This window comes from Microcaecilia unicolor, chromosome 3, assembly GCF_901765095.1.
Source record: "Microcaecilia unicolor chromosome 3, aMicUni1.1, whole genome shotgun sequence".
In the NCBI taxonomy this organism is placed as follows: domain Eukaryota; kingdom Metazoa; phylum Chordata; class Amphibia; order Gymnophiona; family Siphonopidae; genus Microcaecilia; species Microcaecilia unicolor.
Window position 1 is genome coordinate 117,767,719 of NC_044033.1, and position 27,726 is coordinate 117,795,444.

At 42.1% G+C, this 27,726-nt stretch overlaps 1 protein-coding gene across 1 annotated transcript in view; it reads left to right on the forward strand.

Moving 5' to 3' along the window:
• PLCB4 (phospholipase C beta 4) overlaps window positions 1-27,726 on the forward strand; it is a 331,441-nt gene that overhangs the window by 165,891 nt on the left and 137,824 nt on the right. Inside the window, exons 6-7 of the mRNA XM_030196321.1 lie at window positions 398-541; window positions 22,068-22,147. Of these exons, the coding sequence (XP_030052181.1) occupies window positions 398-541; window positions 22,068-22,147 (224 nt within the window). The remainder of the gene's footprint in view (window positions 1-397; window positions 542-22,067; window positions 22,148-27,726) is intronic.

Sequence of the window (27,726 nt, forward strand, 5' to 3'; positions counted from 1 at the left end):
GCACTTAACCGGTTATCGCTGCTGAAAATGAGCAGTCAGTGCCTAAGGGGTGGAGTTTGCAGTCGGCCGGTTAAATGACAATATTCAGCACTTAACTGGCCAGAGTAACCGCATAAATGAGACCACATAAAACACAGTCTTATCTTTATGCGGTAAGTCCTGAATATCGACTTAACCAGCAATGCATTAGACGGCTCCTCATAAACCTTCTATTCAGTGCCAAAGCTACTACTACTAATCGTTTCTATAGCGCTACTGGATGTACAGAGCACTGTACACATTATATGCAGATACGTTGTCCAGTGAATATTCACTTTCACGGAAACACTTTTCTTTGAACCTATGCTCTTTCACCTCATTGTTGAAATAACCAGAAACAATTTGCTCTGCCTAACAGGATCCAAAAATCCTGGGAGCACTGGAGGCTGTTGGAAAAGCAGAACAGGAGCTGGAAGGACGAATAGTGTGTGTCTGCAGCGGTACAGATCTGGTGAACATCAGCTTTATTTACATGGTAGCAGAAAGTGCAGAAGAAGCTAAGGTATTTCTACAGTTAAACAGTTATGTGAGAAAAAAAATGCTTTGGAGGCTGTGCCGGAATGTTCCTGTACAAAATCCATATGCCTAGTACAGCAGCAGCCTCCTAATGTGATGCAACCCAGAAAGATAACATAAAAATGACTTTTGCACATGCAGTAGACACATTTTTTAAAATGAAAAATAAATACTAGTAATCATTTCTATAACTCTACTAGATGTGTCCAGGTGCTGTACACATTATATGCAGATACTTTCTCTGTCCCTAGTGGGCTTGCAATCAAAGTTTTTTTTATCCCTGAGACAATGGAGAGTTAAGTGACTTGACCAAGACCACAAGAAGCTGAAGTGGGAATCAAACCCAGGTTTGTTGGATCAAAGCTCAGTGCTCTAACCGTTAGGCCACTCCTCCACTTAGCCTATAAAACAAACATGACTTGCTATAGGAGAGCTTTATGAAAAACAGGTATCACAGTATTTGTTTGATATGATGAGAGTGAACTAGATAGCAAGTAATGAGTTTCCTGTTTTTTATTCTTTGGACTAGCAGTGTTCCTTGTTCCTTTTATTTTTCTAGCTCAGTTGGAGCTGGTCTCTTCCTTTGTTTTTTTCCCTCATTTTATCTGCTCCCTTCCATGTAGCCCTCAACCAGGAACACAAACCACAGCTCCACCTGGAACCAGACGTGGGTCCTGTTGGAGTGTTGGTGCTTCTGTAAAACTGGTGTGTGAATGTTAGTGTCTGCTTAATAAAATTACCTCTTTATGGCTAGCTTTCCCTGAAAAGCAGTCCCAAAGTACAATGCAATCCTAGCTGTATAGAAGCAGAATATCACTGCTGTATTTTATTTATTTATTGATTTATTAGGATTTATTAACCGCCTTTATGAAGAGATTCACCCAAGGGGGTGTACAGTTTAACATACAACTTATAATTTTTTTAGCAGCTTAACAGTAGTAAAAATGACCAAATATAGACATAAATACAATAAATGAGGTAAACTTGAGAACAGCAAATTAAACCTAATAATAGGACTACCATGAAACAGGATCAAAAATATATACATTTAACAGCACTGAAATTCAAATAACAGAGATATAATACTAATGAAACATCTAATAAGCATGCTTTAGAGCATTCAAATAACATACATATGATGTTAATGCTTTTCTATGACACAGCTTACCAAGTAGCCGAGGAGCCAAGGCAGATATATAGATGGGGACAAGATGGGTGGTACAGAGTCAGTTAGGATAAATAGATAGGTGGCTAAACTCAAAGCAAGTTCCTTGTACAGTTAAACAAGATATAGGAAAGTGGTCTAAGTTACAGTGTGTGTAGCAAGCTAGTCCAGGTGCAGAGTGGTGTATAGTTACCCTTTGTATTTCACCTGCTTCTTGAAGTAGAGGTAGTCTTGAGTTATACGTAGTCCCTCTGGGAGTAAATTCCAGAGCATGAGGGCTGCTACTGAGAAGGCTTGCTGGTGGGTATCACATCATACAATTTCTTTTGAAATTTTGTATGTATAATAGCGGCTAGTCAGTGATAAAGATGTATATTTAGTGCCACTAAATATACATATTTTTTAAAACACTGCAGCTAGCATTGAAGCCTGGAGAAAAGTTTATTACAATTTAAGTGTGTTGCCAGAAAATCTTGCCACAATTCTGATACCTAATTTGAGAGCTTACCAAAGCCATCCTCTGTTTTAGAAAAGTTAATATAGTCACCTTTCCGGTCTATGCATTTTTCACCAGCCGAGGGCCCTATCTTCCTTAAACTGTTATTAAGGTAGACTCAGAGAATGCCGCTGTTTATCCCTGGGATCAGAAGCATGGAATCTTGCTACTCTTTGGGATTCTGCCAGGTACTTGTTGCCTGGATTGGCCACCGATGTAAGCAGGACACAGGGCTAAATGGATCTTTGGTCTGAACCACTATGGAAATTCTTATGTTCTAACCTTTTTGGGCCTGAGCAGACTTTTTTTGAATGTTAACTGGGATGAGGCTCCAGTTGCAATATAATGCATGAGACCTGAAGGCTTCCCACATGCCTTAAAAACTGGCATGTGAGGGGGACCAGTGCACTACGAATGCTGGCTCCTCCCATGACCAAATGGCTTGGATTTGGTCGTTTCTGAGATGAGCGTCCTTGGTTTCCATTATGGCCGAAAATCAGGGACAATCATCTAGGACGACCATCTCTATGGGCGACCTAAATTTCGCGATTTGGGCGTCCCCAACCGTATTATCGAAACGAAAGATGGACACCCATCTTGTTTTGATAATACGGGTTTCCCCGCCCCTTCGCCGGGACGTCCTGCAAGGACGTCCTCAGGAAAACTTGGGCATCCCTTTCGATTATGCCCCTCCACGTGGTCGCTGTTTTTTTTTTGTTTTTTTTTTTAAGAATGTGTTATCGAAGTCTTTACCCCCCTTTAGGTAGTGAATATATAATGTTTGTGAATATTAATAAAGTTAACTTTTGAGTATACAGGAGGAAGGGAGGTAGTGCGTTTTGGCAAGTAATTGATTGTTTGATGTAGGCTGGGACCTGAAATAGCTGAGGCTATAAGAGGTCCAATAGCCTTCTCTAAGTAGATATCTGATGCCTTTCTGCATTTTTCTTTTTCTTGCCTCCTTATCAGGATGTTTTTGTGAATGATATAGTTGCCACATTTGTATTGCTCCTTATGCTTTTGTACTTTAATTTTTTGGAGTGAGTGTTCTTTTTTTTTCTTTTTGTATATCGCTAACTGGGTAAATGCCAGTTCCACCCAGTTTATGCCCCCCAGAAATCCCCAGCACTACCCAGACTGTGCTGAGGTGATCTGTCTGAATTTTCAGCGGTATTATCTGGATAATGACGCTGAAATGACTCTGAAAATCAGGTATGGACCTGGAAAGTGAGACTTATCCAGGTTGGAGCCATTTCTACCCAGATAATTCCTGTTGAATATCAACCCCCTTGAACTTCACTTGTTGGTGTACATGAAAAGTAGAAAAATACCCCTCAGGTTTGACGGGCTATTTACTAACGTGAAGTGAACTGTGATAATGTTATCATGCGCAGGGTAGTGAATCAGCCCCATTAAAAATCATGGAGCAGTGGTAGTGAACACGCATGTTAACCTATATTCTACATGAGTTACCACACTGTAGTGAATAATGCCTGATTAGCTGAAAGTGTATTATTATGGCTAGTGGAAGTCCATAGTGGAAGTCAATGTGCACCTGTGTTCAAGATCCAGTCTTTCATTCAGATTTTATTGGCTGCAATTCCATTACAAGTTTGCAGATTTATTGTAGACATAATGTAATGTCCATCATGGGCATAGTTTAGGGGGGTGAGGGGCGACATTGCCCTTCCCCAAATGAGCTGCCTCTCCGGTATCCCACTTCAGCTGCAATAGATTAATCATAGGTGCTTGAACAACCCCAGTATTGAGAAAACTCCTTGGCTGTGCCCAGGGAAGGGTAATTTTTGTTGGGTTTAGCACCCCTAATTATTTTGAAAAGTTGACTCCTGGGGTGGGGGGGGGGAGAGTGATTCATATGTACAGTAAGCCACTTTGAGCCTACTAATAAGTGGGAAAAGGTGGGATACAAATGAAAGAAAGGAAGGAAGGCCAAGTGGCTTGTGTATGGTGTGTCAGAGAGTCAGTGGAGTTTAACCCCTGGCTTCTCTTGTTCTTATCCTGGTAATCCAACCACTGGGCCAGGCCTCAAACATAATTCATGACACTGCTACATAATTGTAATGACCTAATTTAACCACTGTACCAAATCACATTTATGGTACAAGTCTTATGAGGTTAGTGTGTTGTTATTATTATCTATTATGGGGCCATATAGCCCATAAGCACTGACAAAGTTGTCATCTATTAACTTTAATGCACATCTGCAAAAGATGAATAAAATAAATATAACTAAAAAAATCTCTTAAATCCTTAGAGCTCTGAAGTTTCTCTCACTTTAGGTTTTACTGTAATGCAGTGGCGTAGCTACCTGGGGCCTGAGGGGGCCGGGGCCCCCGCAGATTCACCCCAGGACCCCCCTCCCGGCGAACCCGCCCCCGCCGCTGCCTACCTTTACTTTTGCTGGCGGGGGATCCCACTCCCCGCCAGCCGACGTCTTCTCAGTACTTCCTGCTCTTCAATTTGTTTGCTGACGTCCTGCACGTAATTGTACGTGCAGGACGTCAGACTCAGAGAACAGTTCTGTTCTCTGAGTCTGACGTCCTGCACGTACAACGTGCAGGACGTCAGCAAACAAATTGAAGAGCGGGAAGCGACTAAGAAGAAGACGTCGGCTGGCGGGGAGTGGGATCCCCGCCAGCAAAAGTAAAGGTAGGCGGCAGCGGCGGCGGGTTCGCGGCGGGAGGGGGGGGCGGCGATGTCGGCGGTGGGGGGGCGGCGCCGGGGGGAGGGCTAAAATGTGCCCCCTCCCCCCGGGCTCTGGACCCCTCTCCCACGGAAGGCTGGCTACGCCCCTGCTCTAATGTACTGTGAAATTTCAGGCGAGAAGCTAAAGTGAATTTGTGCTAGAAAACAGCAGTTAAAGTCAAGAAGCATTTTTCTGAAATTGAGAGGCACTGGCTCTGCCTATCTAATTGCAGAAGCCCTTTGTTTAGCGGCATGCCAAGCAAGTGACATTCAAGAATAGAGAAGTGCTATAACAATGGTAACTGAGGTAGCATCACTCACCACCATGCCGTGGTGTCAGCAATAAAGAGGATGAAAGAGTGTATACACAATTGGTCCCAGTAAAAACCTCTCTCATATAATCAATAAAGCACTTTTTTGAAATACTATATTCACCCTTGTAGAGTACAAAAACATGGTGTCAACCAGTCCTACACTTGTCCTACTTTACTGCTGGTGCTCTCCTTTGTCAAGGGGGCATTTTCCCGCTAGAAGTGGTTACTTGCAGTACATATCATTTCAACTTCAGTGTTTTTAAGCTTATGCTGACATCTGGTGGTGTTTTGCAAGTTCAAGGATTTCTAAAATCACGAGAGTTTTTGGTTATTCTTTCATGGAGCTGACAAAAGGTTTAAGGAAAAATAGATTATGTGGAGACTTTTCTGTATCTGTAGGGTTACCAAATGGCTCAGGACCATGAAGGATAGGTCAGGCCAGTTCTTGTTTTGCTCAAATTGTGTCACATGAGGCTCCGCCTATCCCTGATGACCTGCAGCCATGTAGTAAACTCTAATGTCTAATAACTGTGGGCTCAACTCACCCAAATTTTTTAGCCTCTGGAACATGACTATCTGAAAAATCCAGAAAGCAACTATTATAAAGGCGATATACAGTTGATATTCAGCACAATTGGGAAAAAATGTTATTTGGAACTGAAAAAGAGCAATCACTCTCTCCATATTTCTCAAAGTCAGGCATGCGTTTTGTTTACATGTGATGCACCTCACTCAGGGGTCCTTTTACTAAAGGATTGGTACGCGGCAACAGACTTGCCAGGCGCCAATCTGGAACTACCGCCGGGTTATCGCCGGAGCCCAGCGGTAGTTCCCACCCCCAGCCTGTGCCATTTTCAGCACTACAAAAATATTTTCTATTTTTGTAGCACTGGTGCTTGCCCGAGAGTAATCAGGCAGCGCATAAATAACAGGTCTATCTTTGGCCGCTATAACTTGTGATTAATATCAGCATAACCATCTATTTATTTATTCATGACATTTATATCCCACATTAGCCCGAAATAGACTCAAGTTCAATGTGGCTTACAAACAATATAATGAATAAAACATAATAATGTACAGAATATAACACAAAGTACAATAACTTCAAGAATCAAATTAATACATGCGCAGTAAGTAACCAGGGATTTAGACTATCTCAAGAACAAACAAATAATTAAGGGTAGATAGTTGGCAGCATAATTAGGCAGGACTAGATGGGAAACGGCATTAAGAAAAGGGTGTGGGTAAAATTCAAATAGAGTTCTTTGTAATCAGAAAGGCCAGACTGAAGAAATATTTTTTGGAAGACTTCTAAAAGTTAGGTAATCATCTGTAAACTTGATTGATTTAGGAATAGAATTCCAAATTTTTGTGCCTTGATAGGAGAAATTAGCAATTGTTTTATATATCACATTCTTACAGATAGGGAAATGTAAGACAAGATATTCTTTAGATGATGAAACAGCATTCCAAGGGGGTAATTCAATAAGATTATTCATATATGATAGGGCTTGACTAAATAGGATTTGGTAAATGAAAACGCAAAATTTGAAAGATATTCTATCTCTTATTGGCAACCAATGTAGCTCATATAAAAGAGGAGTGGCTTTTGCGAGGCAAGGAGATCTACATGTAAGAAGAGCAGCAGCATTTTGAGCTGCTTGTTTTTGTTTGTATCTGCAGAGTGGCTAACCCCTCCCCCCCCCCCCCCCCAGGAAATTCAAGGCGGTTACCGGCATTGAATTTCCAGGTTCGCTACCGACCATGGCCTGAATATCAGCCCCTAAGCATGTAAATTGGGACTCCACCTGCGCTCTGCCTAGACTCTTCCTCAGAACACACCTACATGCAGGTTATGAGCCATAGGAGTACACAGTTTCTTGGCAGTTTGCATACTTTTACACATATACCTCAGATTCTTTAAAGGGTACCCGTATTTGTGCACCCAAATTTGCGCGTGATACAGGTTTGTGCATGCAACTAAATTGGTAAGTGAGCCATTAACAACCAGGAATTGGCTGCGAACTGTCAACTTCACGTAGGCATAACTCAATACCATGGTACAATGAAGAACTGAAAAAATTAAAAACTCAATCCAGGAAACTCGAATGAGCTTGGAAAAAAGCAAAAGATACACAAACACTCAATGCATGGAAACAAACCCAAAGAAAATACAAATACACAACAAGACAAGCCAAAAGGCTATATGACAAAACCAAAATACGGCTTGACTACAAAGACATGAAAAAATTATACCAACTCGTACACAAACTACTAGACACCACTTCGGTCACCACAACCAATACAGACATACCACCTGCAGACAAACTTGCCAAATACTTCAATGAAAAAATAGTAAACCTACGCAACACGCTACCCCAAACCATCACAGGTATCGAAAACTTCATCGAGTGTCTGGACCCAACCCCCGGTGAATACCCAGCGGACAGACAGTGGACAAGTTTCACTCCCCTCACTGCTAAAACAGTCAACAAAGTTCTTAATATGTTCTCTAAAACTCACTGTAATTTGGATACCTGCCCCAGTTACCTATTAAAATCTGCTCCCTACCGCTTCATAGTAGACCTCACATCCCACTTAAACTACATGCTTCAACATGGTCTCTTCCCTAAGGAAAATGGCAATATCCTACTCACCCCAATACCAAAATATACCAAGAAAAAACAGACGATATCACCAACTACCACCCAGTAGCTTCAATCCTACTGGTAGTCAAACTGATGGAAAGTGTGGTAACCAAACAACTCACCGACTACATAGACAAATTCACATTACTACGCAAATCACAATCAGGATTCCGCTCTAACCACAGCACCGAAACAGTACTAATTACCCTCTTAGCCAAATTCAAACAAGAAATTGCAACAGGCAAAAACGTACTTCTCCTACAATTCGACGTGTCTAGTGCGTTTGATATGGTGAACTATAATATGCTACTAAACATCCTAGAATACTTTGTGATTGGTGGAAATGTACTTAACTGGATGAAGGGCTTCCTAACGACTAGAACATACCAAGTGAAATCGAATTCGACCATATCATCACCATGGAAAGCAGACTGTGGAGTACCTCAAGGATCGCCACTATCACTGCTCCTGTTCAACCTAATGATGACCCCACTAGCCAAGTCCTTATCCATTCAAAGCCTTAACCCTTTCCTATACGACAACGATGTCACACTGTACATCCCCTACAAAAAAGGATCTAACAGAAATCACCAAAGAAATCAAACTCAGGCTGAACATCATGAACTCATGCGAATGCATTTCAGCTGAAACTTAACGCAGAGAAAACACACTGTCTCATCCTCTCGTCCCAATATAACACAATCAAACCCACCAACATAACCACCCCAAATTACACTCTCCCTATCTCAGACAACCTGAAAATCCTCGGAGTCACAATCAACTGAAATCTCACTCTAGAAAGCCAAGTGAAGGCTACAACAAAGAAAATGTTTCACTCAATGTGGAAGCTCAAAGGAGTGAAACCTTTTTTCCCATATTTTGCAGCTTGGTACAATCCATGGTGGGATGTAAAGAACAAATCATAAAGAAACTCCAAACTGCTCAAAACACAGCAGCCAGGCTCATAGTCGGAAAAACAAGATTTGAAGGCGTCAAACCTCTACGAAAAAAATTACACTGGCTCCCAATCAAAGAATGTATTGCATTCAAAATCTGCACCCTGGTTCATAAAATCATCTACGGCAATGCCCCGGGATATATGACAGACCTCATAGACCTACCAACCAGAAACACAACAAGATCAACACGAACATACCTAAATCTCCACCACCCAAGCTGCATCCAGTTTCTCTTTTATAAGCACACAACTATGGAATGTACTACCAATCGCCGTGAAAGCAGCATACGACTACCTAAACTTCCGGAAACTCCTAAAGACTTACCTGTTCGAAAAGGCATACCCCAGCGATCCAACCTAAATGCCTTAACCCCGCAACACAACAATATAAAGTTCGTACTGGACACAACCAACTCTTCCTCTTATGACCCCCAATGTGTTTATAAACCTGATCATTACTTTGTCATAACCTCACTTTGTATTTGTTCATACCGGTATTGGCAATCGCCTCTACTGTACTATGTAAGCCACATTGAACCTGCAAATAGGTGAGAAAATGTGGGATACAATGTAACAAATAAATAAATAAACTATTGTCAGTATTTGGCTTTAATTTGGAGTTGCGCATGCAATGGCTTATGCACGATTTTATAATGAATCGCACCTAAATCATCTCGCACGCAACCCAAAAGGGGCTGTGGCCATGGGAGGGGCATGGGTGGGTCGAGGGCGTTCCAATAAGTTATGGGCAATGTGACAGAATTTCCGGGATACACACCTGGTTTCAGCAGACATATGGGAAATGGGACTTGATATACCACCTTTCTGTGTTTTTTGCAACTACATTTAAAGCAGTTTACATAGTACATAAGTAATGCCACACTGGGAAAAGACCAACCAGCTTATTTTCGAAAGAGACGGACGCCCATCTTCCGACACAAATCGGGAGATGGACGTCCATCTCAAAAACAGGTATAATCGAAAGCTGAATTTGGACGGCCCCAACTGCTTTCCTTCACAGGGACGGGCAAAATTCTCGGGGGCATGGCCGAACGGTAGCGAAGGCGGGACAGGGGCGTTCCGGGGCATGGTTAACAGATGGACCTCCGCGCCTGATAATGGAAAGAAGCAAGACGTCCACTCCGAGCATTTAGTCCACACAAAGTTGGTCCTGTTTTTTTCACGACCAAGCTTCCAAAAAGTGCCCAAACTGACCAGATGACCACCGGAGGGAATCGGGGATGATTTCCCCTGTCTCCCCCAGTGGTCACTAACCCCCTCCCACCCTAAAAAACAAACAGTTTAAATATTTTTTCCAGCCTCTATGTCAGCCTCAAATACCATACCTAGCTCTATGACAGCAGTATGCAGGCCCCCCAAGCAATTTTAGTTTAGTTGGTGCTGCGCGGGACTCATGCAGAGAGCAAAAATCAGAAGAAAAAAAAACATGCAAGTGCAGTCAGGGAGGTCCAAATTAAAACAATAGTAATAGGGGGATTCGAACCAGACATCGGTGTCAGCTAAAGGAGCTGTGATTGGCTGACAGAAACTTAGAGGGACTTAATGGAAAGGGAAGGAATATCTAAGCAACTGAATAAGTGGTGCAGTGGTTAGAGCACAGGTCTTGTAATCAGAAGGTGGCTGGTTCAAATCCCACTATTACTATTGTTTTAATTTGGACATTCCTGACTGCACTTGCATGTTTTTCTTTTTCTTCCGATGTTTCCTCTCTGCATGGGTCCCGCGCAGCACCAACTAAACTAAAATTGCTCCGGGGACCTGCATACTGCTATCATGGAGCTAGGTATGATATTTGAGGCTGGCATAGAGGCATCTCAGGGGGACCAGTGCACTACGAATGCTGACCCCTCCCACGACCAAATGGCTTGGATTAGGTCCGTTTTTGAGATGGCCGGCAGCGGTTTCGATTATCGCTGAAAACCGCGGACGGCCATCTCTAGGTCCAGCGATCTCACCATTTGTGTCGTCTATCTCTAGAGTCGACACAAATGATGGGATTTCAGCGGGCCAAACCGTATAATCGAAACCGAAGATGGACGGCCATCTCGTTTCGATTTTACGGTTCGCTCCGCCTCTTCGTGGAGCCGTCTCTGGAGATGGACGTTTTTACACATGGGCGTTCGCGTTCGATTATGCCCCTCCAAGGGTCCATCGAGCCCAGCATCCTGTCCATGACAGCAGCCAATCCAGGCCAAGGGCACCTGGCAAGCTTCCCAAACGTACAAACATTCTATACATGTTATTCCTGGAATTGTGGATTTTTCCCAAGTCCATTTAGTAGCGGTTTATGGACTTGTCCTTTAGGAAACTGTCTAACCGCTTTTTAAACTCTGCCAAGCTAACCGCCTTCACCACGTTCTCCGGCAACGAATTCCAGAGTTTAATTACGCGTTGGGTGAAGAAATATTTTCTCCTATTTGTTTTAAATTTACTACACTGTAGTTTCATCGCATGCCCCCTAGTCCTAGTATTTTTGGAAAGCGTGAACAGATGCTTCACATCCACCTGTTCCACTCCACTCATTATTTTATATACCTCTATCATGTCTCCCCTCAGCTGTCTCTTCTCCAAGCTGAAAAGCCCTAACCTCCTTAGTCTTTCTTCATAGGGAAGTCGTCCCATCCCCGCTATCATTTTAGTCACCCTTCGCTGCACCTTTTCCAATTCCACTATATCTTTCTTGAGATTCGGCGACCAGAATTGAACACAATACTCAAGGTGCGGTCGCACCATGGAGCGATACAATGGCATTATAACATCCTCACACCTGTTTTCCATACCTTTCCTAATAATACCCAACATTCTATTCGCTTTCCGAGCCGCAGCAACACACTGAGCAGAAGGTTTCAGTGTATTATCGACGACGACACCCAGATCCCTTTCTTAGTTTGTAACTCCTAACGTGGAACCTTGCATGACTTAGCTATAATTCGGGTTCTTTTTTCCCACATGCATCACCTTGCACTTGCTCACATTAAATGTCATCTGCCATATAGCCACCCAGTCTCCCAGTCTCGTAATCCTTTGAATAACTTTGTGTCATCAGCAAATTTAATTACCTCGCTAGTTACTCCCATCTCTAAATCATTTATAAATATATTAAAAAGCAGCAATCCTAGCACAGACCCCTGAGGAACCCCCACTAACTACCCTTCTCCATTGTGAATACTGCCCATTTAACCCCACTCTGTTTCCTATCCTTCAACCAGTTTTTAATCCACAATAGGACTTTTCTTCCTATCCCATGACCCTCCAATTTCCTCTGTAGCCTTTCATGAGGTACCTTGTCAAATGCCTTTTGAAAATCCAGATATACAATATCAACCGGTTCCCCTATGGCCACATGTTTGTTTACTCTTTCAAATAATTGAAGTAAATTGGTCAGGCAAGATTTCCCCACACAAAAGCCGTGCTGACTCGGTCTCAGTAATCCATGTCCTCGGATGTGCTCTGTAGTTTTGTTTTTAATAATAGCCTCTATCATTTTCCCCGGCACCGACGTCAGACTCACCAGTCTATAATTTCCTGGATCTCCCCTGGAACCTTTTTAAAAAATGGGCATTACATTGGCCACCCTCCAATCTTCCGGTACCATGCTCAATTTTAAGGATAAATTGCATATCACTAGCAGTAGCTTCACAAGCTCATTTTTCAGTTCTATCAGTACTCTAGGATGAATACCATCCGGTCCAGGAGATTTGATACTGTTCAGTTTGCTGAACTGCCCCATTACGTCCTCCAGGTTTACCGTGAAGTCAGTAAGTTTCTCCGACTCGTCCGCTTGAAATATCATTTCTGACACCGGTATCCCACCCAAATCTTCCTCGGTGAAGACCAAAGCAAAGAATTCATTCAATCTCTCCGCTACGTCTTTGTCTTTCTTGATCGCCCCTTTTACCCCTCGGTCATCCAGCGGCCCAACCGATTCTTTTGCCGGCTTCCTGCTTTTAATATACCAAAAAAAAATTTTACTATGTTTTTTTGCCTCTAATGCTATCTTTTTTTCGTAATCTCTCTTGGCCTTCTTTATCTGCACCTTCCATTTGCTTGGACACTTCTTATGCTGCTTCTTGTTATTTTCAGACGGTATATTCAGGTACTTATTTGTACCAGGGGCAATGGAGGGTTAAGTGACTTTCCCAGAGTCATAAGGAGCTGCAGTGGGAATTCGAACTCAGTTCTCTAGGATCAAAGTCCACTGCATTAACCACTAGGCTACTCCTCCGCTCATCCCAAATTTTGCGCCCAAAGTTTGGGGTGAGAATTGGCACTGCGCCCTATTTTATAATGGGTACTCAGCCCGCCTTTATAGAATAGTGCTGAGTGCTGGTTTTTCCCAGGGCCCAAGTTTGGGCACTATTTACTGATTCTGACCCATAATCCATGGGGTGATTTTATAAGTTATACACACAAGAAAAGATTATAACTATAACCCCATGACCCCCCCTTTTCACCCTGCAGCTGCTTATGTTGCAGGAAGCAGGTCTGGGGACACTTTCAGGTTTCTGTAGTTTGGATTTGTGGGACTGAGCTCTCCAGTACCTGGGATCAGGATTTTGGGACTTGTGCCTGTTAAAGTGTGGATGGCTGGCATCAAGAGACAGTAGCTCCCTGAGCTCTATGACAAACCCTTTTGCACCCCACAATTTACCACAGAACAGACTTGAACAACTTTACTGGGGCATATACTTAGTACCTTTACACAGTAATCTAAAAAGGTATCAACAGTAACATAAGCAATCAGTTAGATCATTAAATAGACATTAACGAACTATTAAGATTAGTATCACTATAAAGAAATATTGGCTTTGCAGCAATGGTAAAGGACCTCCAGCAGCAGTCCGTAAACCCCACGGTTAGCGCAGATATGTGACCCCACAACGGACCCGCCCCTGGATGCAAACTCAAACCCAGAAGCCGGGTGAGTTATAAAAAAAAAACAATTTTTATTTTGGTTACATTAGGAGTGATAGGGAGGGACAGAGGTCCTGCATCAGGGATAGGGGTAAAGAGGGACAAAAGTGCTGCATCAGGAAGGGCAGGGAGCAAGAGTGGTACTGCATTGGGGGGAGAAATGAGGAAGAAAGGTGCTGGACAGGAAGAAAGAGATTCATTTAGGGGAATGAAGAAGGGAGAGGGCACAGAGAGGGAAAGTGGCGTTGGATTTGGAAAGAAGATGGTGGACACGAAGAGAAGGGAAGAGCCAAATGTACAAGGAGACTTTGGCAAAACAGTTAAAAGAAGAGAGAGGAAAGCAGAAACCAGAGATTGGGACTAACACAATAAGAAAAATAAAATGACCGGACAACAAAGGTAGAAAAAAGAATTTTATTTTCTATTTATTGATTAGAATATGTCAGTTTTTAGAATGTGTGTCTGCTAGAACTGATTTTAGGTATGGCTGGGGCTTCGAGAAAAACTTTACTAATTGGCCTTCAGTCTCCAGCATAGTGGTAATAAATATCCAGCTTTACGAAGGCCACCCTTGTCATCTCTGAACTCCTTTACCTTTGCTGGCAGGGATACCGAGCCCCACCAACCAAATAAATGGACTGCCACTGCTCTCTGCTGCTTGTTTCTGACGCTGAGCAGCATGTCAGGACTTTTCATGCAAGTATGTGTGAGAATTTGTGGCATGCTGCTCAGAGCCAGAAACAAGCAGCGGGGAGTGGTAGTAGTCTATTTATTTGGCTGATGGGGCTTGGCATCCCTACCAGCAAAGGTATGCCTAGAGTGCCTGCACAGGGGGGGGGGGGAGGAGGGGGATAGAAGAATGCACATTTCCCTACTAGTCCTCCCACCCCCCCAAAAAATTGCAGGGCTGGCTAAACCAGGAGAAAGAAGCTTTTGTTAAAAAATTTCCCAGCACACCACTGGCCACATGTTACTCATTTATAATACCCTTAGTAGCCCTGCCTGGTTTAATGGTACTGGGCATAGTTATCAAATAAAAAATGCCACTTTCCAGTTGTTTTTCTTTGTTTTAATTAGGTTCTTGTTGCCCTTTAGAGCTGCAGATATAACAAACTCTACTTTAATACTGATTACTATTTCTGGTTTTTACAATAGCATCTTGAGAATGCCATATTCCCTCCATTAATTCCTTTGGAGCTAAGTGGAAAGTAGTTTGCTGAATATGTAAGTGAACCAGCATGTGATGCATGAAGTGTGGGCAAACATTTTTAGCATCTTGAAGCAGCAGGTGATGCATGAAGCGTGGGCAAACATTTTTAGCTTCGTGACATTATTTCGAGCTGACATCATATTAGAGCCCAGTTCCATTTGTTGGTATATATATGGACATCTATAATGAGAGTCAGGCATAATATAATGAAGCTCACGGTGCATTTGTATGAAAACAGTGTGAGGTGGTACCAAAGGTTACACTAAAGAGTCTTATCTAGTTTTAATGAGGTACAAAATGCCTCCGAACTTTGGTTTACGTTGTTTTTACATGACTGAAATATTTTTATTTGCTGCTGACAGTGAATAACTTTATGCTGGATATTTTTCTTATTGCCAGTCAAAAATATGAGCCTCATGTTTGTACTGATATGTCTAAACTAGCTCATTAGTCACTACATAATATCCTTTATTTGAGCATCAATTTAATAAACTTCCAGAAACCCAATAGTAGATAGCATGCATACAATTTTTCTTCTTTTAGGTCATCCTCAACTTTGTCTGTAATTTAATATTCAAGGCTAATATTAGACAATAAATTGTATAAGCTGGCATATTTTATTGGACTTTCAGAAAATGACTGTTTTAGATGTTTTGTACCCCGCGCTTTCCCATATAATGCAGGCTCAATGCGGCTTACATTGTAATTTGAAATACAAAGTCATATAATAGAAATTTCAAAACATTATAAGTTGAGCTTGCTAATGTATGATTAGGATAAGAGAGGGTAGACAGGATAGTATAGTATAATTTGGGAGAAAAGGGGTAAGGAGGGATAAAATAAAGGGGAGATGGAGAAGAGAAGGATGGGATGAGTAGAGGGGGAATGGGGAGGTGGGGTAAATAAAACCAATGATGAGGTCGTCATCTAAGTCATAACAGAATTGGGAGTGGAGGTTGATGAGATTAGGTTGGAACATTAGGATAGGCTTGCTTAAAGAGATGAGCTTTCAACATTTTTCTAAAGGGCAAGTAGTCGTTAATTAATCGGATTGGTCTGGGTAGAGCTTTCCAAAGCTGGCTACCCAACTCTAGCATAAGTTTAAAATAGATAAATATAGGGGTTTTTTTTACTAAGGTGTGCCAAAAAGTGGCCTACGCTGGTGTATTTGCATGTCCATTTTTCAGCACCTGCAAAAAAGGCCTTTTTTTTTAGCCGAAAATGGACATGCAGCAAAATACAAATTGGTGCGTGTCCATTTTGGGCCCGAGACCTTACCGCCACCTATTGACCTAGCGGTAAAGTCTCACGTGTTAACTGGGCGGTAATCGTCAACACGTGTACAATGCTGATGACGATTACCGCCCGGTTAGCACCGCACGCCATAAATATTCCGGGGCGCATAGTGGGCGTGCATAGATTATGAAATTGCCGCCCGGGCCATGCCGTATCCAGCTGGTAGTTCAAAATTGATGTGCTTAGGACATGCATACGTGCCTACGTGGCTTAGTAAAAGGGTCCCATAATTTTAGATTATTCTTAAAAATCTAATACACAGTCTTTGGGACCTATGCAATAATGTTTACCACTTTTTGGATGTACTAAACATTTTGGATAAGCTTAGCATACACATGAACATGACCCCATGCTAATGTGTAAATGCTAGAATTAGCACTTACCTGCTTATAAATGAGAGAGCATCATAAAATGAAGTATTGATTGCGTAGGAAATAGTGTGACGCTCACTCATGCTGTTTTCCATGGGCCCAGTAAAGGCAAATGGACCAGGAGCTGAGCATATTTTGTGTGTACTGTGACCTGAAATCTTACTTGCTATCTGACTCAGAGTAAAAGACTTCGGCAGCACAGGGCACTTCCCCATTCCTGACCCCCTCTCCAGAACCCCATGCGCCTTCTCTAACAGAGTAGGAATCTCTCTGTGCAGCATTCCACCTCCTATGCATAGCTGGCAAAATGGTCTTACCATTACTGGATTTTCATGGGCAGTAGGGACATTGGGGTCCTTTTACTAAGGTGCACTGAAAATGGGCTGCGGTAGTGTAGGCACATGTTATAGACGCATGCATATCCATTTTTCAGCGCACCTGTAAAAAAAGGCCTTTCTTTAAAAATTGTGCAAAAAATGGACGTGCGTCAAAATAAAAATTGGCATGCGTCCATTTTGGGTCTGAGACCTTACCACCAGCCATTGACCCAGCGGTAAGGTTTCTCGCGTTAACCGTGCAGTAATCGCCTATGTGAGTCGTCGGAGTTACCACCTGATTTTTGCCACGCACCAGAAAATAAAATATATTTTCTGGCGCACATAATAGATGCACGTCAAAAATGAAATTACCGCATGGGCCATGCGGTACCCGGACAGTAACTCCAAATTGACGCATGTTGGGCACGCATAGGCGCCTACACGGTTTAGTAAAAGGACTCCATTGTGAAGAAGTGAGTGCCTGCTATGCACCAGATGGGATAATTCTTGGGAGGCTTCCTGCTATGCTGGTGGCGGGGGAGGGGGGCACCTTTTTCTTTTTTTTTTTTGCTGGGCTTAGATGATAACTGATCCTTCTGCTAAATGATCCAAAGTAAAAGAGCCAGTTAATATGGGTGATTTAGGGCTTCAGTTAACATGAATATTAAACAATTTATTTTGTGTGTTGATATCCATGTGGCCTTGCTATTGAGAGCAAGTTTTACCATGACCTCATGCAAGTTCAGGTCTTGCAGTAAATATTTTACTGAAATATAGATTAGCTGTTGTAATGCCCCCTTACAAGGGCGCTCCTGAATCCAGGGCCCGACCTAGCTGGAGCCTCCCAAGGGTGGTCTCCGTCGGTCCCTTACTCACTTGGCGCTTGGTGCCTTCACCTGGGGAAGAAAAATGTTAGTGGATGGGATTACCCTCTTCCCCCCCCCCCCCCCCCCCAGAAAAGATCCAGAAGACTGCTGTGAACAGGGCTGGCTAATAAATTAAATAGGTTTTATTGAATTATATACATAGACTTCTGTATACACTATCTTATGCACCTAAGAAATGAGGAATTCTTAGCACATCAATTCAGTTACCATAAACAAACACTAACAAATTTCAGCAGTCTTGATACTTAATCCAGTACTTGTGCTCTTAACCCAATAGCATTAGTCTATAACTTAGATCTTTAGAAGCAGTAATTTATAATCTTTCACACCTTTCAAACCCTTTCATTCTTGCTAGCCAAGGCAGTAGCTGTAAGCTCTTCCCTGCTACTTAGTTAAATCAGTGTGTGGGCATGGCTGTGTTGCTTAGGACCCTCCTTTCCTTCCAAGTCCACCCTCTCCCAGTCTCCTCAGATCTCACCCCTCAGCTGGAGATATTTTGGGCTGGTGGCTGCTGGACTTCAGGCTGGCTATGCCTGTCTCTGCTGTAGTTTCCTTGAAGCTTTTCCTGGGCTCTGAGAACCCTGTCCTCCTAAGAGCAATCCTACTTTACTTGACTCCTAGTGCTGGCCGCACCCAGGGAGCCTTGTCCTTCGCTGGGCATCTAGTGCCGGTTGCACCTCAGAGGCCTTGTCTTTCACTGTTCCTCTATTCAAGAAGAGCCTTTGGGGTTTCTCCCTGCTAGGGTTCAGGCTTACCAGCCCTTAACATGGCCCGGGAACCACCAGAGTTCCACACTAGAGGGCTATATTTGCTCTTCTCGGCCCTAGGCACCAATACTGCCCCCACAGGTCATGTTATTTCCCTAAGCTGCTCCCAAAGGCATCCTTGCCTTAAACAATGTTCTCAAGGGCTACTGCTCCTTTTTCTGCCCTCTTCCCAAGGGCTGTTGCTCTTCTAGTCTTCAGGAGAGCCTTTAAGGGTACTCTACCTGCTGTGGTTCAGAATTACCAGTCCTTATCAGGGCTCTGCAACCACCAGTAACTGGGTTTCCCCTGTAGATGGTTGTCTCCCATCTTAGCCAAAAGCCAACACCAGTCACCAAAGCTGAACACAGAACCAAACCCCACACTCAATTCCTAACCATGCCACCAATCTTTCCCTCCCCTAAACTTGTAGGGAAGAGATTGTTCAATTCCTTTATTCTGATCCAGCTCTCTCCATTCAGTGTGTGTGTATCATTTATTCCACAAACTTTATTCTCTTCAGTGAATTAATCCACTCATAACGTGTAAGAGAGATCCCAGCATTCTGCCTGTTGGTCCCCATTTACATGCAGGCAGAGCTGTGGGACCCATCCCCCTCCTGCAAATGTAACAATGTTCAAACAGGAATCCGTGGATGCAAAGAACTCTGTAATCCCACGGGAATTCACAAAATGAAGAAGAAGGAAGTGGGAAAAGGACCACGGACTCCAGAGACATGACGGACAGTCATACTTAAAATGGATTTATTGATCATCAGCAACACTTAGTAGGAGACACTCCTACCTGGACGAGTGCCGCTGAATATCAATACCATAGCAAACACACCTGAGGGAATGGAAGGAATGCAGAAAAGTAGTATGTTTTTACCTAGACCTGTTCCACTCAGGTCTGTGTCAGAAAAAGGTGCCCTAACGTTAAAGTGTTTTGCGATAAATAAGCTGTTTTCATGTGCTAAGTATCCGGTATTCATTTTTTTTTTAATTACTTTTCTGGAAGGAGCATGTCAGGGGCAGAGAATGGGTGTGGACATGTTCTGAATACTGTATGCTAACTGGTTAGCACGTCCATAATGCGTTAGCCCTTAGTGCCTCCTAAATAGGAGGGATGTGCTGAATGGTCCTGCGGTAATTTCCTAATCTGCATGCCCTACCCGTGTGCTAAAAAATATTTTTGTTTTTTGTGGAGGGGGTGTGTCTGGGGGGGGTGGAGAGTGGGCATATCTAAACTAATCAGTTAACACAGCTGTATGACCACATGCTAACTGATTAGTACATGTTTAGCACGTGAGCCCTTACTGCCTACAAAATGGGTGATGGTAAGTGCTCATGCACTTATTTCTATTAATAGCTGCACGGTAATGACAACATTATTTCATGGCCATTAATTCCAAAAATAGAAAATGGGCCTTTTTACTGCTGCGGTAAAAAATGGCCTTAGTTTATTTACGTATTTATTTATTTGTTACATTTATACCCCACATTTTCCCACCTATTTGCAGGCTCAATGTGGCTTACAAAGTACCGTAAAGGCGTTTGCCATTTCGGTTGATAACAAATACAAGATTGTGTTGTGGTCAAATGAGATAGAGGTGAATCAGGCGTCATGAGTCTAGGGGAAAGAGGATAGTAAATTGTCCAGTTCAGGGAAATACCCACATCAGAGAGCACAATGGCCACTTTTTACCCCAGCTTAGTAAAAGGACCCCTAAGTTTGTACCCAACACAATGAAGGGTTAATTGACTTGCCCAAGATCACAAGGAACAGCAGTGAGATTTGAACTGTACTTTTGTAGTTCTCAGCCCAGTGCTCCAACCATAAGGCTAACATGTGTCTTCATGACATTTGTAAGTTCCTGATTACTTTTGGATATTGTGGAATTGTGTGTCTGATTTTGTGGCTGGATTCACGATAGGCAGGAGTGAGTAGGCATCTCTTCTGCCCATAAGATCCCCAGAGAATTCTAGGTAGGCCCAGGGGGGGGCCTATGAATATGGGGTCTAGATCCTGGCTGACCATTTGCTTCGAGGGGGGGGGAGAGAGGGGGGGTTAGTGGTAATACTCAGCAGCACTGTCCAGTTAAGTGCCACTGAATATCAGCAGTCAGGCAGTGACAAGTGATTTAACTGGGCAGGGTCATCTTCTATTCGGTTAAATTGCTTTGAATATCAGGAGGATGATTTTTAGAATTTTAATGTGAGATGGAATGTGCTGAATCCTTTCTCATTAGGTGTGATGCTAATTATATGACGTTTCAAAAGAAATTAAAAACGTATTTGTTTCAGAAATGTTTACAAAATTATAGTTAGTTTTATTGATTTTTGTCTGTATTTTCTAGTATTGTTCTAGCTTCTTGTTTGTAAACCATGTAGAACTGCTAATACTGGGTGACTGTGGTCTATAAGAACTAGATTGTATTGTATTGTATTATATTGTATTGATATATGTGTCCTGTTTGCTTTTGTTAGAACCTTTTGTAAATTAATTGACCTGATGGATCACCAAGAGCACATCTGTTTGAACTAATGTATGACCTAGTCCCTTCACTGATAACATTTAGCATAACCTTATAGTTTATTTAAAATATGCTATACCAGTTGACTTTACAAGAAAGCGGTGTACAATACAAAATTTTAAAAAGAAAATGAAATAAATAACTCCATTATTAAAACGGAAGAGCAAAATTTCATCCTCATCCATCCAAGATATAGGTGGTACTTGACAACATTGTAACACTAACCGGTAGGAAGAAATGTTCGAAATGCTAAAAAAAAAAAAAAAAAAAAAAAAAAGGGCTTTAAACAATTTCTTAAACCTTTTAAGGGAAAGTTTCCCCCTTATATTACCTGGCAAAACATTCCATAAAGTAGGGACCAAATAAAAAAGAAGCAGATCTCGTTGAAACCCAATGAGCCCATGACAAGGGGGTAGCACCAATCGAACCTCACCATCTGATCTCAAATGCTGCCCAGGCACATACAATGATATTAGGCCATAAAGGGTTGAAGCATCATCATTATCATATACCATGTTATGGACCAAAACTAACAATTTAAACAGCAGCCAATGATAATGAAGGTAAAGTAGAGTTACATGATCAGTCCTCTGTGCATGCCCAACCATCCAAAGGGCAGTATTGTGCAAGTTTGCTGCTTCTTTTTATAAAACGTAATTCCGGTCAAGACCACGTTTACCTTAGTTTAAGCGAGATGCAAACAGGGCATTCACTAGAGAATGAAAGGACAGTTTATCAAATAAGACCCCTTATAGCCCGTAACTTATAGATGTGATCCCTACACAGAAGCAACACAACATGGGAATTAAACCTTGAATCTGTGGATCAAGCATATATTTCCTTTGCTTATGTAAATGTGCAAAAATGGGTAAAGTCATGAATCTAACTCATTTGTTTATTTGTCATTGTTTGCCTTTTCATGTTTTTCAGCAATGGGGAGAAGGATTGAGATCCATCATACACAACTTTAGAGCCAACAATGTCAGTCCGACGACATGCCTCAAAAAACAGTGAGTTTCTTTTCTGTTCTGTCCAGTTTATTTTTGACCGTTTCATACTTAACCGGCCAAGCTAATATTCAGCACTGGCCGGTTAAGTTTCAACCTGCCAAAGATAGGCCCGGTATTCACGAGGCCAAACTTGCACTGTAAATCGGCATAAAGCTGGTTATAATGTGCGATATAACCGGCTAGCTGCTAACCATCAATAGCCAGTTATGGGGCATTTAACCGGCCAGGTGCTGGTTAAATACTTGGGGGAGTATATATATAAGGCCAATATATATAAGACAGATATTCAGCTAAACAGAGAACATGTAATTTGAGAAACGTCTAGCTTAGAAGATTTCAAATTACAAATGTATTCAGCAGTCTTATGTATTTAGATGGTGCCACTGAATATCCAAGTACAACTTGAAACATAAGTTGAACACTTCATGTTAGATTTCCTATTTGTGCAAGCCACTTAAATGTGTGACACATGCTTAGTGGTTAAATAATGCTGCTTAGATGTATTAAATATACAGCTAAGTAGTGCCACCCCTGGAATACTCGACAACCTGTCCTTTTTAGGATGGATAACTTTGGCTGTATATTAATTTATATGTCCAAAATTATCCATTCAGTTGCAATAGACACACAGAGATATACAGTGGTGGAAATAAGTATTTGATCCCTTGCTGATTTTGTAAGTTTGCCCACTGACAAAGACATGAGCAGCCCATAATTGAAGGGTAGGTTATTGGTAACAGTGAGAGATAGCACATCACAAATTAAATCCGGAAAATCACATTGTGGAAAGTATATGAATTTATTTGCATTCTGCAGAGGGAAATAAGTATTTAATCCCTCTGGCAAACAAGACCTAATACTTGGTGGCAAAACCCTTGTTGGCAAGCACAGCGGTCAGACGTCTTCTGTAGTTGATGATGAGGTTTGCACACATGTCAGGAGGAATTTTGGTCCACTCCTCTTTGCAGATCATCTCTAAATCATTAAGAGTTCTGGGCTGTCGCTTGGCAACTCGCAGCTTCAGCTCCCTCCATAAGTTTTCAATGGGATTAAGGTCTGGTGACTGGCTAGGCCACTCCATGACCCTAATGTGCTTCTTCCTGAGCCACTCCTTTGTTGCCTTGGCTGTATGTTTTGGGTCATTGTCGTGCTGGAAGACCCAGCCACGACCCATTTTTAAGGCCCTGGCGGAGGGAAGGAGGTTGTCACTCAGAATTGTACGGTACATCCATTCTCCCATTGATGCGGTGAAGTAGTCCTGTGCCCTTAGCAGAGAAACACCCCCAAAACATAACATTTCCACCTCCATGCTTGACAGTGGGGACGGTGTTCTTTGGGTCATAGGCAGCATTTCTCTTCCTCCAAACACGGCAAGTTGAGTTCATGCCAAAGAGCTCAATTTTTGTCTCATCTGACCACAGCACCTTCTCCCAATCACTCTCGGCATCATCCAGGTGTTCACTGGCAAACTTCAGACGGGCCGTCACATGTGCCTTCCGGAGCAGGGGGACCTTGCGGGCACTGCAGGATTGCAATCCGTTATGTCGTAATGTGTTACCAATGGTTTTCGTGGTGACAGTGGTCCCAGCTGCCTTGAGATCATTGACAAGTTCCCCCCTTGTAGTTGTAGGCTGATTTCTAACCTTCCTCATGATCAAGGATACCCCACGAGGTGAGATTTTGCGTGGAGCCCCAGATCTTTGTCGATTGACAGTCATTTTGTACTTCTTCCATTTTCTTACTATGGCACCAACAGTTGTCTCCTTCTCGCCCAGCGTCTTACTGATGGTTTTGTAGCCCATTCCAGCCTTGTGCAGGTGTATGATCTTGTCCCTGACATCCTTAGACAGCTCCTTGCTCTTGGCCATTTTGTAGAGGTTAGAGTCTGACTGATTCACTGAGTCTGTGGACAGGTGTCTTTCATACAGGTGACCATTGCCGACAGCTGTCTGTCATGCAGGTAACGAGTTGATTTGGAGCATCTACCTGGTCTGTAGGGGCCAGATCTCTTACTGGTTGGTGGGGGATCAAATACTTATTTCCCTCTGCAGAATGCAAATAAATTCATATACTTTCCACAATGTGATTTTCCGGATTTAATTTGTGATGTGCTATCTCTCACTGTTACCAATAACCTACCCTTCAATTATGGGCTGCTCATGTCTTTGTCAGTGGGCAAACTTACAAAATCAGCAAGGGATCAAATACTTATTTCCACCACTGTAAGTGTATATATAGGATATAAATAAATTCAAAACAATTTAACCGGGTGGGAGAGGTTCCTGCCCAGTTAATTCACACTGAGCGGGTCAGGGGGGGATATTTGGCACTTAACTGGGTGGTCCAGGGCAGAGTCTGGGTGGAACCAGGAGCTATGTGGGCACCAGTGATATTCAGTGCCGATGCCTGCTTAGCTAACTGGGCAGTAGGATCCACATTGATAGCAGTCCTATTTTTGCCATGTTATTTTATTTATTTATTCATTCATTCAAGACTCGATATACCGCCTTTAACTGCCAGACAGAGCAAGGTGGTTTACAAAAATAGTAACAAAACATAAGGCAAAGAAAAGAACTGCAATATTGTAACAGGAAAGGTAAGTAAGCACACAAGCAGAGATGAGCATTTCGTTAAAAGTAGACATAGAATTTCTGTTTCTCAAGCACCGGTACCCTGAAAGCTATCCCAAGACACAGAAGCGAACACAGCTTTGTCTGAAATACAGCCGAATAGCCCACGGACCCTGAAGAAGGAGGCAAAACTTGGGCCGAAGTCGGACCGTGGATGGGTTATAAATGACTGTATTTGTAGACGAGACTGCTTAAAAAATCCTTTCAGCAGCCAGCTAAGTAACCCTTGATAAATTTATTTGAAATAGGGATACTTAGCAGAGGTTTTTAAGCCAGTGATGATCGGGCAGTGCTCCCTAAAGTTGTATAACACAAGGAGTACATGCCTGGATTGAGGCTTTTTCCTCTACATTGAAAAGAATATCTCATATGAGACACTATATATATAGGAGTCTCCTATAATTTTGTGTGCAAAGCTATCCCAATCAACCAGATTAGGCTTGCTCAAATAGCCAGGTTTTCAGCATGGCCTTAAATTTCTTGATGCTTAGTTCCCTGCTTAAAGGTAAAGGCATAGAATTTCAAAGATAAGGGACTGCAAAAAAGAATGCACAACAATGAGTTGTCTCTAATCGTGCAAAATGAGGCCCTGGTAAAGTCATATGTTGATCATTTATTGAGTATAACACTCGATGTGAAGAATGTGGGATAGTCAAAGAGACCAGGTATAGAAGAGAACATTGTCAGAAAGCCTAGAAACCTAATAATAAAGCTGGTTATGATACTGAATAGGCAACCAGTGATGCTGTTGTAAAGCAGACTTAATATGTTTGAATTTACATAAGTGGCAATGTAAATGGATAGCTGTGTTTTGAAGTGTCTGAAGCCTAGTAATCAGAATTTTAGTAATCCCTAAATAGATAATGTTACAGTAGTCCATGCGAGACATAAAAAGGGACAAAATAAGTGAATGGAATATATCATGATGAAAAAATGTGCAAACCGATCTAAATTATCACAGCAGAAAATTGGGATTTGCATAGAGCAGCAACCTGTGGTTCAAAAAGAGTCCAAAAGGACTCCTAAATACTTGAAACTAGGAACTGGAGAAATATGGGTACCAAATAGTAGAACTGGAGCAGTAGGGGTAGTATAATGACCAGTTAGCTAACAGGCAACCATTTTGTTACTATTTAACGCAAGACAATGATCCGCAAGTCACTGTGCAACAACATGCAAGCATTGTTGAAGAGGTAACAAATTCATGGTTGAGGGGTCGACTTTAAACAGTAAAAGAATATCATCTGCATAGCTATGAAAGGAGATACATGATTCTTGAATAAGGGTTGCAAGTGAATTGATGAAAATATTAAAAAGAAAGGGTGAAAGAATTGACCCCTGTGGAATGCCACATGTTAGAGATTTAACCAAAAAAGTGGATTGATCAACAGTGACATGAAAGGAACGACCTGTTAGAAAAGACTGGATCCATTGAAAGACAGTGCCAGTGATCCCCAATGATGAAAGTTGTGAGAGCAACAAAGAATAATCCACTAGGTCGAAAGCCGCAGAGACCTAGATTGTGAGCCCTCTAGGGACAGAGAAAGTACCTGCATATAATGTGTACAGCGCTGCGTATGTCTAGTAGCGCTATAGAAATGATTAGTAGTAGTAGTAGGTCAACAGAAACACCTAAAGTGAATAATGATTATCAAGGTTAGACTTCACTTAAAACAGAAGCTAGAATTGTTTTCTTACTACAGGCAACCCTAAAGCCCAGTTTACGGGGATGCAATACTTTAGTGTTTTTGCAACAAATTGACTTAGTTGCAGAAAAACAAAATTCTCAACTATCTTTGAAAGAAAGCACAAGTTAGAAACTGGCCTATAATTAGCAGGTGGAGACAGATCTGAAGTGGGCTTTTTCAAAATGGGTCTTACTGATGCTATTTTCCAGTCAGAAGAAACTACACCATATGTTAGACTGGGATTTACAATAGATAACAAAGGAGAAAAAAAGACACAAATTTGGCAATTTTATCCAAGCCAAGGGACATGGATCCAGTGAACAGGAGGTGGTTCTCATAGAGGTTAGTTCTTTACCAAAAGAAAATTGTGTTTGTAACTGAAATCTTAAACCAGGGACTGACCCATGTTCGCTAGGGTTATTCTGCATTTGATATTGGGGAGAAGAAGGAGCAGGCAAAGAGCCACGCAGTTGTTGAATTTTATCATTAAAGAAGTCAGCCAAAGAATTTGAAGAGGGAATTGATGTTTAAGTAACCTTAAACCATCATGGTACCAGGGCTGCTTATCGGATTTAGTCAGAGTTGTAGTTTTAGGAGGATCAAATTCATCAAAGACCGAAGTCAGAGTAGAATGCCATAAAGAGGCCTGCTCACACAATGGTAAAGTAGGGAAGTCAGATGGAAAACGAGTAGTTAGAGAAAGTAATGAAGTGAGATCCTTAGGAAAGGAGCGTTTATCAGAACGTTGTGGATGTAAAGAAGAAGGTGAAGGGCCAAATTCAAGAATGGGATTATAAAATATATTATTACTTGGTCTGACCAGGACACCGATTGACTACAGAAAGACTGGTGTTAAGGAACAAAAGATAGTGTGAATATAACCAGATCAAGAATATGGCCTGTACTATGTGCAGGAAAAGAAACCTGAAGTAGGGAGCAAAATTGATGAGACTAGTAATTTTGGGGATCGTCCATGTGGGTATTAAAGTCTCCAATGGTATCTAAATCCTGGTAGCGAGTAGTAAGTACTACTGCTACTACTTATCATTTCTAAAGCGCTACTAGACGTACGCAGCGCTGTACACTTGAACATGAAGAGACAGTCCCTACTCGACAGAGCTTACAATCTAATTAGGACAGAGAAACAGGACAAACAAGAGATAAGGGAATATTAAAGTGAGGATGATAAAATAAGGGTTCTGAACAGATGAATAAGGGTTAGGAGTTAAAAGCAGCATCAAAAAGGTGGGCTTTTAGCTTA